The 17,986-nt window shown below is 37.2% G+C and overlaps 1 protein-coding gene across 2 annotated transcripts in view; it reads right to left on the reverse strand.

The window, feature by feature from the left end:
• ATG10 (autophagy related 10) overlaps window positions 1–17,986 on the reverse strand; it is a 221,950-nt gene that overhangs the window by 89,830 nt on the left and 114,134 nt on the right. For both annotated transcript variants that reach the window (XM_082836068.1, XM_082836067.1), the window contains exon 4: window positions 516–654. In XM_082836068.1, coding sequence (XP_082692194.1) covers window positions 516–654 — 139 coding nt within the window. The remainder of the gene's footprint in view (window positions 1–515; window positions 655–17,986) is intronic.

Below are 17,986 nucleotides of genomic sequence, written 5' to 3' on the forward strand. Positions count from 1 at the left end.
AACAGCATCGCAGGAAGCTGAGGTATTGGAGATGTATAGATGGCCGAAGGAAATGTTAGTGCTATTTTTAAATATAGCTTAAATGGATTGATAAACAGTTCCTGAAATAATAATTTGTGCTTGGGGAAGGAGACATGGGAACTTTTGAGTTAATGGGATCACTTGAGATTGAAAGAAATTTTTACTGTAAAGTTAGAAGTAAATAAACATTGTAGCTTTAAGTTGTTCCTCCTTGTTTAAAGTAAAGAAAAGAAAAAGGGCCAGGGGGCTTAGTCAACGCTGGGCAGGAGGCCAAGAATCTGAAGATCAGACTTAAGGCTGGGATGATATCATTCACTCTGAAGTCTTGATACTCTTTCTAAAGCATGAGAAAATTTACTGGTAAAACCTTACCTCACCCACAGTTTTCTTATTTTTAACTCTATTTTTTTCTCTCAAGAATAATTTTCCAAATCTGCTTTCTGCCTTATATGTAAATGCTATGAATTTACATTTAGCTTCCAACATGGTCTTACCTAAAAAGCTTGCCCTAAAGTAAAGCACAGGCACTTGGTAGCTGCAGGAATATAAAACATGATACTCATATTTAATCACTTCGGTTGCCGTGGTGGTCTCTGTCACCTCAAAATCATCCAGGGGTGGCTCTAAAGCCTCCTGAAAAAAAGCAAATACAAAAACTAAATGTGTCTGTCAATAAAAAGAAGTCCTTTAACACAGAGGGAGAAAGATGAGGTTTTCTTCTTGCAAAATAACAGTTAAATAAATATAGGACTATGAGGTAAGGAAAAGGGAGTTTCCCACATTAATGTTTAACATTTGAGTCCTGGGTAAATAGTAAAACCAGAAAACAGCATTAAGTAATTCCAGATTGTTTTTGAGAGACAAAGCAGCTCTGGGTAAAGAAACAGGAAGAAAAAAAAAAAAGTAAAAAGATTTATTGCAACAGCAACTCTGAAAAATCTTTACTGTACAATTTTAGCAACAAGATGATGACTATACAAGCTACCTTCTTCCTTACCTGTGAAAGCTAAAAACATCCTAACAATTGAACAAGATACTGCGAAATGTCCCTAAAGATTCTATTGTACTTGCCAAAAGGTGATTCACTGTGTGCTGAACAATTCCCAGTTCCATTTTGAATAAGAAAGCTATTTTGCAAGAGGCTGAATTTGTTAGGTACATTTCAAAACCTGAGATGAATCTGTTTTCTTTATTATTGTGTTATCTTTGATACATTTCTACAATAAATCTTGATTTATAATAGAGTAGATGGTAAATATTACTGTCAACTTAAATGAGGTTTTTTAAACAAAGATGGTTCTAAGCTAGTTCACTTCTCACCTAATCATTCTCCACTGGTTGATTTTTTAATATGTGTGGGGTTTCTTAAGAATGTATCTTAACGTTTGGAAGCAATTAATTGGAACATGTTGAGTCAGAATCTGATTCCATCCACATTCACTTATTTATTTGGGCTGAAGAATTTCCTTTGACATTAATTTAGTAGAAGGAAAGAAGCAGGTTGGTTTGGCTCATTTCTACCTCTCATTAAAATGGTAACAACAATGAACAATCGGGAAGAGCTACAGGAAAGATTTCAAACTTTACCAATATGAAATAAGGTTTCCTGTAGAGATAAGTAAAGCCACATACTACTCTCCAGATGTTATCTGCTTTACTAATTCCCCACTCACAGTCAATTCACTGGGGGAGATATTACACTAGGTAAATCACAGTTGAAGATATTTACAAAATAGCTTTTCACTAAACTCCAGTAAACACTATCAATTAAACACAATGAATTAAATAACCAAAGAGAAACCACTAAAATAAATATTCCAGATACAGAAAATTAATACAATAGCAAGGAAGAGTTTTGTCTATTTTTTTATTTAAATTTTCATTAGGCAAAGATAAATACGTCTTCTTTTAAAGCAGTTCTTCTAACCAAAATTCTTTCTTTTTGGTCAAAGATTGGGTTCTTTAGCATTTTTAATTTCTTTTCTTTCGTAACGTTATTAAATCATTGTGATTAAAAATAACTGCAAACACTGCACAAGTACATTAAAAAAAAAAAAAAAAAAGTGAAATTCCCCTCATCCCAGCACTTCAGTACCTCAGATTTGTAACCATTTTCAAAAGGTCATTGTGTATTTTTCCAGTCGTTTTTATCTTTTGGTCTGCAAACACGTTTATACACATAATCCACCTACCCTCCCACCTCTGCATCCCCAGTTAAGTCATGCTATATATACATATGTTCCTTGATTTGATTTATTCACTCATGAACATACTAGCACGTGCTGCCATGTCAGTGCTGCAGATTTTGCTCCTTCTTTTAATGACTTCACTACATTCCAATATATGACTATGCCATAGTTTTGTGTGTGTTTTTTTAAACATTTCCATATTGCTAGATATTTTAGGTTAATTATAATTTTCTGCTACAACTAATGCTGCCATGAATATCTTAGCACATATATTTTTATACACCTCTGTTTTTCTACGGTGCAGATTCCTAAAGGTGACATTAATGTATGAGGGGGTACGTACATTTCAAATTTCAATAGATTCTGCCAATTTGTCCTCAGAAAAAGGCTGTATCAATTTATATTACCAGCAAAAATGTAAAAGAATGCCCTTTCCCAATTCCCATAAATACTGAATGTTATTTGTTTTTAATTTTTGCCTATTTGATGAATTTTTAAATGTCAGTTTTTTGTTTTAGTTTCTAGTTCCCTGATTACTAGTGAAAGTAAACATCTACTCATATATTTATTGATAATTTATATTCTTCTGTGATGTGCCTGTTCTTATTCCTTTCCTATTTTTCTGATATTTAATTTCCATTTTTTCTTATTGAATTATACAAACTCTTTGTATATGAGAAATAATAACTTATTACTAGAAATATATACATCTCTGCACCATAGAAAAAACAAAGGTGTGTAAGTATATGTGTGGTATGTATGTGTGTATAAAACACTTTCACTCAGTTTTTTTTAACTTTGTTTCTTGTACATATTATCACAAATTTTTTTTTTACTTTCATGTAGTCAAAGATGTACATTTTCTGTTTGCATCTTCTGAGTTATCTATCTTCATTAGAAGGACTCCTGCTATGTTCCACCTCATCCTTAAAAAATATAAAAATGTTAAACTCCTCTATTCTACACACACATACTCTGTCTCTCTCACATACATACATGTTTTTAAATTGACATTTAGATCATTAATCCATCTGAATTTTGTTTTTGTGTATGGTGTGAGGTAAGAATATTTCCCAAATGATTTCTAATAGACCATCATTTTCCCATTGATTTTTAATGCCACTTTTACCATAAATTAGATTTGTGTGTATGTGTGTATGTATTCCCTATTCTTCTCTATTAAGCTATTTCTCTTCTTAGACCATCACTGTCCAGTTTGTAAATAAATATTGAATTCAGTCATTAATTTCTGCACAAAACTTCAGAAATAGTCTGCCTGAGACTCAGTCCTGCTAGGGAGGATAAAATTCCTGGAAAGACTGTCCTTCACCCAAATTCAAATTAAGCACTCAGCTATGTGCTGGGGTTGACACCAGGTTCTTGCAACTGGTGATCAATTAGACATAGATTCAGATTCTCTGGAACAGTTTGGAGGCCCACAGAATAAGAGAGAGGGGACAGAAAAAGCTTCTTCAAGAGCTATTAGAAGTTTCACTCCAGTCACTGTTCTCACTGGCAGCTGAGTACCTTTGTAGGATTTGAAGGCTGGAGTACCTGTCCTCTAATTGCAAGTGCTGCTATGTCAACCCAGCCCCTTGCTCTGAGCAGCCACCTACAGGCAAAGACATTTTTGCATCCTTAACTCATATTAAATGAACTGAATTCTTGGCCTGTTTCTGCTATGATCTTTCCATCATTCGTGGTCACCTTCATGATGCCCATGCAAATATCATCCTGTGAAGTCATGCAATTTGGAAATCTCGGACTTCTACATACTTTCTGCTTCCCTTTCCCAAAGTGCCAGATGGTTTTAGAACTTAAAGACCAAGGTCCTTGTCTTATTCATCTTTGTATTCCCAGAGACTCTAACACAGAGCTGAGAACACTGGTAAGCAATATTTTCTGCAGCAGTTGCAGATCTGGTTCCTCCCATTTAAGTATATTATAACAAACATCATAGGTGATTTACCAGCAAGCCTACTCTGACCTTCTGAAAAGAAGTAAATGGAGGAGTAAAAATGCAAAAGGTCACCAAAGATGATATACAAATGGCAAACAGGCATATAAAAAATAATTCGATATCATTAGCCATCAGAGAAATGCAAATTAAAACTACAATGAGATATCACTACACATCTATCAGAATAGCTAAAATAACAAAACAGTGACATCTTCAAATGTTGGTGAAGATGCAAAGAAACTAGATCATTCATACATTGCTGCTTGGAGTATAAAAGGGTACAGCCGCTCTGGAAAACCATATGGCAGTTTCTTATAAAACTAAACATGTAATTACCATACAGTCCACCAATTACACTCTTGGGCATTTATCCCAGAGAAATGAAAAACCTGTACACAAATGTTCATAGTAGTTTTATTCAGAATAGCCAAAAACTTGAGACAGTTCAGATGTCCCTCAGCAGGTCATGGTTAAACAAATTGTGGTACATCATCCCACACTGCTCGGCAATGAAAAGAGCAAATCGTTGATACACACAATCACCTGAGTGAATCTCCCGGTAATTATGGAGTGATAAAAGCCAATCTGAAAAGGTTACAGACTGTATAATTCCATTTATATAACATTTTAAAATGACAAAATTTTAGAAATGAAGAACAGAGAACAGATTAGTGTTGAGGGGATGGGCAGAAGGAGGTGGGTATGGTTACAAAATAACATGAAGAGTCCTTGTGATGATGGAATTGTTCTATATCTTGACTACAGTGGTAGATACATGAACCTACACATGTGATAAAGTTGTATACAGCCAAACACACACACACAGACACACACACACACACACACACACATAGAGATCAGTATAAATAAAATGGGGAAATCTGAATAAGATCAGTGGATTGTATTGATGCCGATACCCTGGTTGTGATATTACACTATAATTTTGCAAGATGTTACCACTGGGGTAAACTGGGTTAAGGGTACTTGGGATCTTTCTGATTATTTCTTATTACTGCCTGTGAATCTGTATTTATTTTAAAATTTCAATTAAAAAATGAAAAGGAAAAAATAGCTAGACAATTTGAGATTCGTTAAAAACAAAATACAATATCTAAGACCTCAGGGCTAACAGTACAGATGGCAGAGGGATTACGTTGATAAAGAGAGGCTGATGTCTGGAATTAGCCTTACAATAACACAGGAGAGGTGTCAGTGGATGGAGATGTGGAAGGGGCACGGTTGGCCACGGAATGATGATTGTTGGGGTTGATTGATGGGTCTGCAGGTTCTTTATACCTTTCAGTCTAATTTTCTGAATATTTTTAATTCTCATAAATTTTTTTTTAAGGCAACAAAAGTTTCTGCTATCATGTTACAGGATACAGAATCACAGAACTCTAATAGTGAAAGGAACTTCAATCATTCCATCTCGCCCAACACTCACCTTGCTGATCCAAACAAGAAGGCCCCAAAAGGTTAGTGGTTTACCCAATGTCACCCAGATAATTAGAGGCAGAGGCAGGCCTATGACCCACATCTACTGATCCTGAAACCACTGTTCTTTGTACTGGAGAATGCCCTTTCTTAACTGTTATATACTTAATTTGGACTGATGTTCTAGACACCATCAGATTACTATTAACATTTTGAGTACATTTGTTAATATTTTATTACTTTTCTTTTATTATGTTTTAAAGAGGATTTGGATATATTTAATTTGATATTAAGAGTTAATAGAAAAAGGAGTCACATGTACATTTATTTTCCTCACAATGTTGCTATTTCATTAAATGAGAAGATACCTGTGTTTAGAAAATTACATTCATTCAAAGAGCTAGAAGGTTAAGTAGTTCACATTAATTATAGAAACCTTGATTTTATTGAATTCAATTAACAATAAGTTGACAGTGATCTCTCATTTAGAAAATCTGATATGAATTAAGCTTTACAACTAAATCTCATTAAATAGTGATCATGCTAAAGACACTTCATAGATATTTTATTGAAAGCAAACCCAAATAGTGTACTGTGCTTAGGAAATGAGATCCATATCTCTATTTAGCCTACAGGGAAAAGTAATTGGAGGAAGAAAAACTTTTTTTCTATGACTAGAAATCTCTATTACTATTACTGAGCAAACATAAGCAACGAGATTTATTCATAATGTCCCTTGAGGGAAAGAGATTCTATTTGTTTATCTTCCACCAATCAGGTTCTTAATTCAAACCTAACAGTTACAGGCCAGAATCGTAGCCAAGAAGCCAAAGAGTGACAGAGGGAGAGTACTGGTTCAGGACAGTCTTTAGCTGCATCCACGAGCGGACACATAACCATCTAATCTTTCCATCTAATGGAAAGATGGACTGTGTAACAAACTTTGCTTGATTTTCCTGAGCCAACATCCTTTTAATATTTTCAGAAGTGCTAAAGACTGACAAAGCCTTTGGACAAATCGTTGAAAAATTAATTCCTTAAGAAAGGAAGAATTTTAATTATTAAAACATTTTAAATGAATTATAAAAATAACCTATGTGGGACTCTAAGTAAGCAGGCCCTTTTTGTTTTGTTTTGTTTTGTTTTGTTTTGTTTTGTTTTGTTTTGTTTTGTTTCACGTGCTCATTATTTTACAGTGGGGTGGTTTTTTTCACTATTTTTACTCCTAGAATGACTCTTTTTTTCATGATCTCTGTGGCTTTTGAGTGTGTGATTGTCACAAGAACTTTGCAAGTGATGGCATTCTTTTAGCAACTGTAAATGTTGCATCCAGTACGCCAGAGAGAGTTCAACACCAGGCAGGCGTGTGTCTGACAGCATCTGGGGTGACACTGGTACCAAGATGATCCCAAGGATAGCATCTCAGTGAGCCTCCCCCTTTCCCAGTGACTATCACTACTCCTGATATTTTTTGGAAAGAAAGGTGTGCCATTCTTTGCTCTCCAAGCTCCATCAGAGGGGAGCGAATTAGCATCCGCATGGCCAATGTGGGTTCTCACTGAGAGAAAGAATCTGTCTCCTGTGTGGGATTAAATCCGATGCAGCCTGGCATGCTCAAGGGCAAGGCAGTAGGGAGGGGACACAGAAACCTGCCAAAGCACATCTGGCAGTTTTCTGGATGTTTACTGCTGGCTCCATTGTGCTTCGAAGGCCATGTTTCCTTTAGGACTGTGCGGGAGACAGCAAGACAGCTTGAACCCAGAGTTGGGCAGCTAGCAACTAAGCTGAGCGCAAGGCAGACTGCAGAAAAGGCTGCCTCTGAGATTCCGTGCCAGAGAACACAGGTTCCCCGGCAGAAGGGAGTAGTAATAATTGTTAGAGGTACCTAACATATGTCCATGATGATTAGTCCTTACATCAGAACAATATATAAAAGTATCATTTTCTTAGAAAAAAATAAGGACTCAGAAGCACTTTTTAAAGGAAAAGTCATGTTCTTCTCATCTACTTTTTAAGATTTCTGAGAAGTTAAATGCAAAAGAATTAGCAGGATAAGGGATATGAAAACAAGAGATTCCTTATGTAAATCATGACTGAGTAAAGGAAAAGGGAAAGACTTTTTCTTAGTATTCTGAGCTTCAGAATCAGTCAAATGTGTTTCTATTCAGAGTTACCCTTTGCATGCTACATAAGAAAGACCAGCCTCAGTTACAACAGTTCACAGTTTTTCTAAGAACATTTGTGTACATTATGCCATTTGCTCCTCTGCTCTAGAGGAAGGCCCATGGTCACCCAGCAAGTAAGAAACTGAGCCAGAGCACAAATTTAAGCCCCCAGGCTCCAGGCCCAGGATTCCTTCACTCTGCACAGATGATGGGATTTGGGGGAGTAGGGGATGTTAAACATTTGACTCTCGGGCTCCACTCCCAAACTTCTGCTTTTGAACTCAGAAGTTCTGGGACAAACACAAATAGAGGTGGCCATACTCCAGTGAAATTTTATTTACAAAAACAAGCTATGGTCCATAGACCTTAGTGTGCCCACTCCTATGAGACCATCTTAAGGCCTTCCTTAATTTCATTTTATTGTATTTTTATAAGTAGTAAGAAGAACCTTATTAAAGGACCTGTGTCTCCATTTGGTGAACTTTCCCCCTTTTCTATTTTTTTCTATCTTAGAATGTTTCATTAGATTTCCTGAAGGGATGATAAATTCTAAGCCTTCAAAGAATGATGATAATTGAATCCAACAGGCTGAAGTTTGGCTGAAGTAATTTTCTAAGGTAAGAGATGGCACTACCCTAATTTAAACAAGTGAGATTTTTAATTGTCTTGATGAATAAACCGCAAATTCCTTCAGCATATGAATAAACGTCTACACTCAAATCCAGAAATGAGTAAATTTCGTTGCCAAAGAGTGAAACTGATAAGGTCTTGATAAACAGACCAAAAGGCAAGCACTAGTAATTTCAGGAGGGGCTGTCTCGGTATGTGCACAAGAAACATCATGTCTAGGAATCAGCTGTGAACTGCTCTACAAGTGAGCCTGAGTTCCTTCCCTTTCCTCAAAACTGTCTCTGGATTATGTGGATGTGAATAGGCTTTATTTGTTTGCTTGTTGGCTCTTTTACTAGGAGAACCTCTTAAAAAATTCCACAAGTGCATACCTTGTGCTTGTGCCAGGACAAAGACAGGGGCTGAGGGGTGGTTAAACAATACTATTGCAGCAGCAATGAGAGCACAGTGAACGTTCTCATCTTTCTACTGGAGTGGAAGTGTATATTCAAATCTCAGATAAAAACATCTAGATCTTAGAGAAGCATAGTATAGTCAAATGTGGAAAAGGGCATGGAATTTGTAGTTAGACCTGGGTTCAGTTTCTGACTCTGCACTCTCTGGATGAGCAGACCACTTAATCCCTCTGAGCCTGAGTTTCCTTATTTGTTAAATGAAGGCACTTTCTCCTTGTTTAAAGTGTATTAAACAAGATAAACTATAAAACTATCCGACACACAGTAGGTATACTGATCAGTTTATTTATTCATTCATCAAATGAATACCCTATAGGGTATTTTCTATATTCTACATCAAGGGTCCGCAAACATTTTCTTAGAGGGCCAGGTAGTAAATTTTTTAAGCTTTGTGAACCATGTGTCTCTGTCAAAACCACTCAACTTTGCCACTGTAGCACAAAAGCAGCCTAGACAATATGTAAATTAATGACTGTGGCTTTGTTCCAATAAAATGTTATTTATGGACACTAAAATTTAAATTTCATATAATTTTAGTGTGTCATGAAACACTATTCTTTCTCAACCATATAAAAATGCAAAAACCGTTCTCAGCTTGTGAGCTGTACAAAAATAGGAAGCTGGCCACAGTTTGCCAACCCTTGTTCTAGACTCTCTCCTAGGATCTGGGAACAGAGGGGAGAACAACAGCAGACATTGTGCCCTAAAGGGAAGAGATATGATAAACAATCACACAAATCATTAAAATTATCATCACAATAAGTGCTACTAGAGAAAATGCACAGAGTCCCAGAGTATACATAATTTTACCACATCTATAAATTTTTTGTGTGTGGTTTTTACCTTTTTTGTTTCAGCTCTTTCAAATATAAACCAGTTTTATATAGGATTGACCCTTTTAATATCCTAATCCCCATTCCCCAAGGTTTATTTTTTAGTCCAATGACCATATCATCCACCCAGATAGATTTTTAGTAACACCTCTAATCACCCAAGCTTCTTCCTAACAAACTCTTCTTGCAGACACTAAAAATTCTCCTTGCACACTTCATTCTGTCACTACACGTCCTGCCCTCAGCAACAGTTTCTGCTTGAGAATGCTCCATGCCTTTCTTTCTCAGCTTTGAGCAAACTCACATACATGTGTACACATGTACACAGCGTGTGCAGACAGAGCAAATATTCTTTCACTAACCATTAATGAGCGTCTACTATACGCTAGGCATGGTGCCACCACTGGAGAGTTAGTGGTGAAATAGAACAGACACAGTCTTTGCTCTCAGAGAGCTTATAAACAGAGGGAGAGTGCAGGAAAAACCAAATCGTTCCATAAACAATTATTTGATTATAGTGTTGCAAGTGCTATAAAAATATAAGAATGTATCTTGGGGCCTCATCTGGTCTGGGGTCAGGGAAAGGCTATGCTATGGCACACACACATCCCTTAGGACGTGAGTGCCCCGAGGGCATGGTTTTTGCCTATCTTATTCACTAAGGTATCCCAAGCATCTTGAACAGTACCTGGCAAATAGTAGGCATTCAATCAATATTTGTTAAATGAAATAAGTGAATGGAATGAGCATAAACTCTCTGTTATCATTTCCATCCTATAAATCAGGGGTCTCTCAACTTTTTTGATTGTGATTCCTGGAATCAAAAAATTTAAGCATTCATCTTTAATGTGTGTATATTTACCTTCTGATCAGTTATGAACATGTATTTCTGTGTAATATACTATGTACATTTTAAAAGATTAAAGTTGAAAACCTTCATGGATAAGACAAAGATGAGGGAAAAATATTTTCCCAGTGATTATTTTAGTTAGGTGATGATCTGGGCACTGATAGAAGTAGGCGTCCCGCTCTGCTCTTTGCTCTGAGCACCACAGGACCTTCACTGGCCCCTTGCCCTCATCTCCTCTTTGGGCATCTTGCCCATTTTGCCCTCAGCTTTATGGGGCAGTGGCTGTGGCTGAATAAAGTTGCAGAAATGTTGATTTTAAAGTACCCATTGCAAAAGTTAGCACCTAAATGGTCACACATGTAAATCACATGCAAAGGAGCATAGAGTTGCCAGCGTTTCACTGGGCTTCTGGCTTCAGAGCCCGAGCTGCTGAGCACCCAGCCCTGGTCACAGTCCTGGATGACCATACACCCAGACACCAAACGCCCAGATCCTGCCTGCCCCGCAGTCCTGCCTCTCTCTCCAGCACAGGGGCACAGCCATAATTCAAAACGGACTCCGAAGAACCAGACGTGACCTCCTTCCTCTTCATAAAGAATCTTGTTCTAATCTGCACATAGACAAAGAGCCCTGGGTTCCAAATGTGTAAATCAACACAGTAAATAAAGTGTTATTGAAAAACAGTTATTTAGTAGTGGTACAGACATGTTTTTTTGCCAGTAATATTTTGATGACAGCAATTTGACTGAATACGCTACAGAATTTTTTGTTTGTTCTGCTTTAAATCTTAATTATGACATGGCATTTAAAAAGTCTGGCTTCAGTTTTTTCTCCATTTTTTTGGTAGGTGATTTTAATGGTTGCAACAGCTAAAAAAGATACACAGATCCACGTGGAAGACATATATCACTGGCTGTGCCTAGTAAATCATGACACACACATTTCAGTCATTTCTCCAAGTCCTAAGAGGTTTGTCTTCATGCTCTGGATGCTTTCCAGTGAGTTGCCAATCAACACAGAGAGCTTCATGTGATCATCAGGCACAACATACACACAGGTTGAGGGTCATCATTAATAACAGTAAATATAAATCCTATCTCAAGAAGTCTTAACTTCAAATTTGGAGAGAGAATTTTTTTTTGAAAGATCGGATTATCTTGTCGTTTTTACATTCTGCCATTTTGTTGTTGTTGTTGTTCATTAAAGTTTCTTGGCAGGGATCTTTAAGGTCCCTAGTCTGACAAGTAGGAGTTGTGTTAACTAAAACTGGATGAGATCATCCCACTAAATCCAGGGCACAATAAGTTGTGATACATAACAAAAGCCTGTAGGAGTAAACCACCGATGTTGGCCCCCTTCCTAGCACCTGGCTCCCCATTCCCTTTCGGATGCCTTGAGTAACATATAGGACTCCTGGTCTTCTGACAAATGAACTGCGTGAAGACCCAGTGTGAGTCCATGTTTAAATATTAGTAAAGCTTCATTTAAAAAAATAAACAAAGTATAAAAGTAGCTCTAATATTATTTCCCACGTCTCAATGGATTGTTCTGCAAGCCCCCTGGGTGCATGTATCCACTTTAAAGACTATGCCGTTGACCCAGACCATTGTTAAAAAATTACGAAGAAGACAAAATTGATCCTTAGCATCTCCTATATCCAGCTTTTCATGCCCTTGTCTTCCTCTTTCAGCACAAGACTTCCAAATTCAGCCCTTCTGATTTTCAGAGGAAAGGGACTTGAAAAACTCATTTACAGTAAATGTTACAGGCTAGAAATGTGCATCTTACCAAGCATCTTTTCCTTTGAAAAGAAGTTTCCTTTGAAATGACTCACTGACCACGCAGTTATTGTAAAGGAGAACCAGACATGGGGGAAGAGGGGCAGCAGCGGCGGCTTCCCTGGCACCCTTCAGAACACACCCAGGGGACTAACTGCCTACTGTACTGAGGAGAAGGCCAAACCTGCCAAGGACAAGGATGGTGCAAAGTGGCATGTGGACATGACCAGAGCCTCACGATTTGTCTCTGAGGTAACAGAAATTGCTCCTGGAAGGAATGTGACTTCCAAATGCTGGACCCCCATTCTCCCTGTTACCAAGCATAGGCATTCAACCACTTTTTCTATTTGTAATGCTAATGATAAATCAAGATGCAACAGAAGTTTCCAAACAATAAAATAAAAGAAGCGTAAGCTGGTAATACTGAATTAATGTATTTTCCTGGTTACTTACAATGGTAGAGAATTATTTGCATAGTAAGGAAAATGCTAATTTCATTAAAGTGCTGTTAGATAAGGCTTTTAGACTAACTTGGAGCACCCTAAAATATTACATAGAGGGACTTGATTTGTCAGCTCTAACCTCTTTAGAATCGTTTGCCTGCACAGGTGCCACACGTGGAGGAAAAACCAAATCCAGAACTGACTTGTTTCCTAAATGAACTGGGAAGTTGTCATTAAGAAGCATCTGCTACTTTATTGCCTTCATGTAAAAGCATTCTTGTACCGCTATAACGGACTACTGAGCAGATGTTTTAGAGCCTATACCCACAGCAATACATGTATCATAAAAAAGGTGAGGAGCTACAACATAATTAATGATTTCAGTTCCTCGATAAATGAACTTCACTTTTTTTAAAAAAATGGATTTAAAGTTGTGTCACGAATTTCAACTTTTAACTCAAGCAATTCTTGCAAGAAAGTGAACAGAAAATCACTTACAGCAATAAATAACAAAGGGTCAAACCCAGCCTTACACCCAACATGATGAAATCTGAGGGTCCAGAAAAGGCTTCTCCAGACCAGACCACTCTATCACCTCCCCATGGATCAGCCAGAGAATTCACCATTGGAGATCGACTTCATTCACACAACGCTGGGAATGTAACATAATACAGAACCTACTTTTACCTAATTACACTACTATTCTAAAATCCCCCAAATCTGAATTCCAAAACACACTGTAGCTCAAGAACTGTAGGAATGTAGGTTTTTGGTACCTTCTGCCTTTGTTTGATTTTAGATTTGTCTTGAGCATAAACAAAATAATATAGATAGAAATGTGTTGACCTCCTCGAACAAAAGGCACTAAATAAATTCCTGAGCAAAAACTAGATTAGGGGCTTCCCTGGTGGCTCAGTGGTTGAGAGTCCGCCTGCCGATGCAGGGGACACAGGTTCGTGCCCCGGTCCGGGAAGATCCCACATGCCACGGAGCGGCTGGGCCAGTGAGCCGTGGCCGCTGAGACTATGCGTCCGGAGCCTGTGCTCCACAACGGGAGAGGCCACAACAGTGAGAGGCCTGCTTACCGCAAAAAAAAAAAAAAGAAACATTGGAGAAAAAGAGAATAGGGGTAAAAGGGGGAAGAGAGAAAAGAAATAGGAAGAGGAAGGGAGACAAATGAAGAGAGAAGAGAGACAAGACAAATTATGATAAAAAGCCAATAGCATCAATAAAAAGTGAAAGCTAAAGTAAGACTAAACAAAATAACAACACAAACAAGCTTTATGCTTCTATTCTCCAATTATATTGTTGCCAAAATCTAGTCCCCAAAACTTTTATACAGAAAGATAAAGGAGAGACAGAAAGAAAACAGAGACTATGCACATGGCTGAAATATTTAAGAACTGCCTGAGGGATCTGATGAGACACTTATCAATATTCAAAAGGAGATCACAACCCATACACCCAGAAGGAATACATCACCCCTCTGTTCTATAACCACCATTGCACTCATCAGCTCTATTTTACATCTGAATCTTTGTCTAATCCATCCCTGTGCAAGAATAGTCTCCCTTCACCTTTAGAACATAGGGTGTTATTAAATTTAACTTATTAAATTTTGGCTTAAAATTCCTCTGTCCTAGAACATCTTCAATGACTAACCATATCAGCCTAATGTTTGACCAAATGTCTTTAACAATAAAATTTTGCAATTATTATATTTGTATGTTCAAGTCTCTGTGAACTGGGCTTATTTTGGAATGGCAGTTATAGTTCCTAGAAAACTTTTCAGCTATGTGAGTATTTTTATTCACTGGGATTCTTGGAGCTCTCTCTTTACCATGGTCCACCCATGGTGAACAGTTTTAAAATTCCCATTTAAAATATTAGAACTTTACACCTTCAAAAACTCCCCCAGGAAAATCAAAACCCAACTCAGAGGCAAATATTTTAAAGTATGATTATTTAGAAAGGTCTCAGTCCTTTTAAAAAGGTGATTTCTTAAATTAACACATTTATAATTTCCATATCTGCCTCTCAAGCTCATATACTTCAGAAATCCAAAGCAATAATCCTAATTATTGAGGTCCACAATCACAAACTTTTATTCATTCAATAAACATTAACTGAGCATCTAGTATACCTAAAACAGTATACTGAGTAGATTCAAAAATAAAAACATGACAGATAAACCCACGAGTCATTTCCACAAGTGACTATAACACACATCAAACTGTTATAATGCCTGCATAAGAAGTAAACAGTGTTTATGGGATTACAAATGAAGACCTCAATCCTAACTGGATCCTACAAGGATGCAAGAAGTCTCAGCCTAAAAGGTGTCATTTAGCTTGAATAATGGATGATTCCAACTGGTAGAAATGAGGCATAGGTTATTCCAGGCAGAAAAGATGGCAAGATCTAAGGTACAAGAAAATGAAACTCATGGTCAATTTTTGCAAGTCACCCTGTTTGTTTGGAACATAGTTGTATGAGAGATTTAATATATGATAGAATTGTTAGTCTGAAGTCAGATTGTAGAGGACTGAAGTATAGAACTTAAACTATATATATATTTTTTTTAATAGATCTTTATTGGAATATAATTGCTTCACAGCACTGTGTTAGTTTCTGCTGTACAACAAAGCGAATCAGCCATATGCATACACATGTCCCCACATGCCCTCCCTCTTGAGCCTCCCTCCCATTCTCCCTATCTCACCCCTCCAGGTCATCACAAGGCACTGAGCCTATCTCCCTGTGCTATGCTGCTGCTTCCCACTTGCTAACTATTTCACATTCGGTAGTGTATATATGTCGATGCTACTCTCACTTTGCCCCAGCTTTGCCCTCCCAACTCATGTCCTCCAGTCCATTTTCTATGTCTACCTCTTTATTCCTGCCCTGCAACAAGGTTCATCAGTACCTTTTTTTTTTTTAGATTCCATATATATGCGTTAGCATACGGTATTTGTTTTTCTCTTTCTGACTTACTTGACTCTGTATGACAGACTCTAGGTCCATCCACCTCACTACAAATAACTCAATTTTGTTTCTTTTTATGGCTGAGTAATATTCCATTGTATATATGTGCCACATCTTCTTTATCCATTCATCTGTCGATGGACATTTAGGTTGCTTCCATGTCCTGGCTATTGTAAATAGTGCTGCAATGAACATTGTGGTACATGTCGCTTTTTGAATTATGGTTTTCTCAGGGTATATGCCCAGTGGTAGGATTGCTGGGTCATATGGTAGTTCTATTTTTAGTTTTTTAAGGAACCTCCATACTGTTCTCCATAGTGGCTGTATCAATTTACATTCTCATCAACAGTGCAGGAGGGTTCCCTTTTCACCACACCCTTTACAGCATTTATTGTTTCTAGATTTTTTAATAATGGCTATTCTGACTTGTGCGAGGTGATACCTCATTATAGTTTTGATTTGCATTTCTCTAATAATTAGTGATGTTGAGCATCTTTTCATGTGCCTCTTGGCCATCTGTAGGTCTTTCTTGGTGAAATGTCTATTTAGGTCTTCTGCCCATTTTTTAACTGGATTGTTTGTTTTTTTGATATTGAGCTCCATGAGATGTTTGTATATTTTGGAGATTAATCCTTTGTCTGTTGTTTCATTTGCAAATATTTTCTCCCATTCTGAGGCTTGTCTTTTTGTCTTGTGTATGGTTTCCTTTGCTGTGCAAAAGCTGTTAAGTTTAATTAAGTCCCATTTGTTTATTTTTGTTTTTATTTCTGTTACTCTAGGAGGTAGGTCAAAAAAGATCTTGGTATGGTTTATGTCAAAGAGTGTTTTTCCTATGTTTTCCTCTAAGAGTTTTATAGTGTCTGGTCTTACCTTTAAGTCTTTAATCCATTTGGAGTTTAGTTTTGTGTATGGTGTTAGGTAGTGTCAAACTTAAACTATATTTGATAGGCACTGGTGATCATAAGGAAGTAGTTGTGAAGCAGTGCAGTCTAACAAATTAAGAAGGAAGACTTTGGAGTTGCTCTGCCTGGGCTTAGAACTTGATTGCACCATTTATTAGCTGGGTGACATCACAAGTTAATCAAGCTCTCTAAGGTTCAGCTTCTTCATTTGTTCAACAGAGATGATAATGATAATATCTGGTTTATGGAGCTGCTGGGAGGGCTAAATGAAACAGTTCATGTAAAACACTTAGGGTACTGCTTAGCACATAAGAAAATAATGTTAGATGATGACGATGGTGATTATCCATGTAGTAGAGTAATATGATTAGAGCTTTGTTTTCAAAAGGATAATCTGGAAACAAACTGAAGGATGAATGGGAAATTAGAGAGAAAAGACCTGGTGAGATAAGTTAGAAGCCTTTCTAAATAGAATGATCCTCAAGAGAGATCATAAGAGGTTTTTTAAAAAATAGTTAGAAATAGTAGTGGGAAAGAGGGAACAAATAAGAGAGATGGTCCAAGAGAGTATTTATTTGTCTAAGCAAATCACTGTTGAATGGAAGGGGCCAAAATGAAGCCCATCCATTAGACAATACCAATGTTTTGAGCCTGAATAACTGAGAAGATGATAGTGTCATTAACTGTAAAAGGGACATCAGTACTAGGTACTATTTTGGAGATGCTGATTTAAGACATCTGGATTCTATAGTCCACTGAATTTGTAGGGCAAAAGTCTGAAGAGAGACGGGTACTGTAGAAATGGCTTTAATAATTGTTACCAACATTTGAGCATTAACCATAAATTATATGTATACTATAAACTATGCATGCCAATGTGATAAGCAACCCTATATGGTATTAGTATTTTACCCAGAGTGGGTCCTAAAGATCTTGGCTACACATCTTGCCTAAGGTCACAATTAGTAAGATGTAGAGCCAGAATTCTGCCCATGTATACAACTTTAAAGCTTGAATATACTTTGGATTTGAGTCATCAGCATAAAAGGAGTAACTGGAACAACTCCAGTAGTAGTAGATGAGATTTCTAATTGAAAAATAAGACAAGGCCGGGAAAAAATCTTGAGGAATACCATATTTCAGAGATAGAGGACGAGGGGAGCTGGCAGTGAGAACTTTACAGATAAAGAAGAAAAATAAAGATTTGAAAATTATATGGGGGCTTCACTGGTGGCACAGTGGTTAAGAATCTGCCTGCCAATGCAGGGAACATGGGTTCAAGCCTTGGTCTGGGAAGATCCCACATGCCACAGAGCAACTAAGCCCATGTGCCACAACTAC

This window comes from Leucopleurus acutus, assembly GCF_964270905.1.
Source record: "Leucopleurus acutus genome assembly, chromosome: 3".
In the NCBI taxonomy this organism is placed as follows: domain Eukaryota; kingdom Metazoa; phylum Chordata; class Mammalia; order Artiodactyla; family Delphinidae; genus Leucopleurus; species Leucopleurus acutus.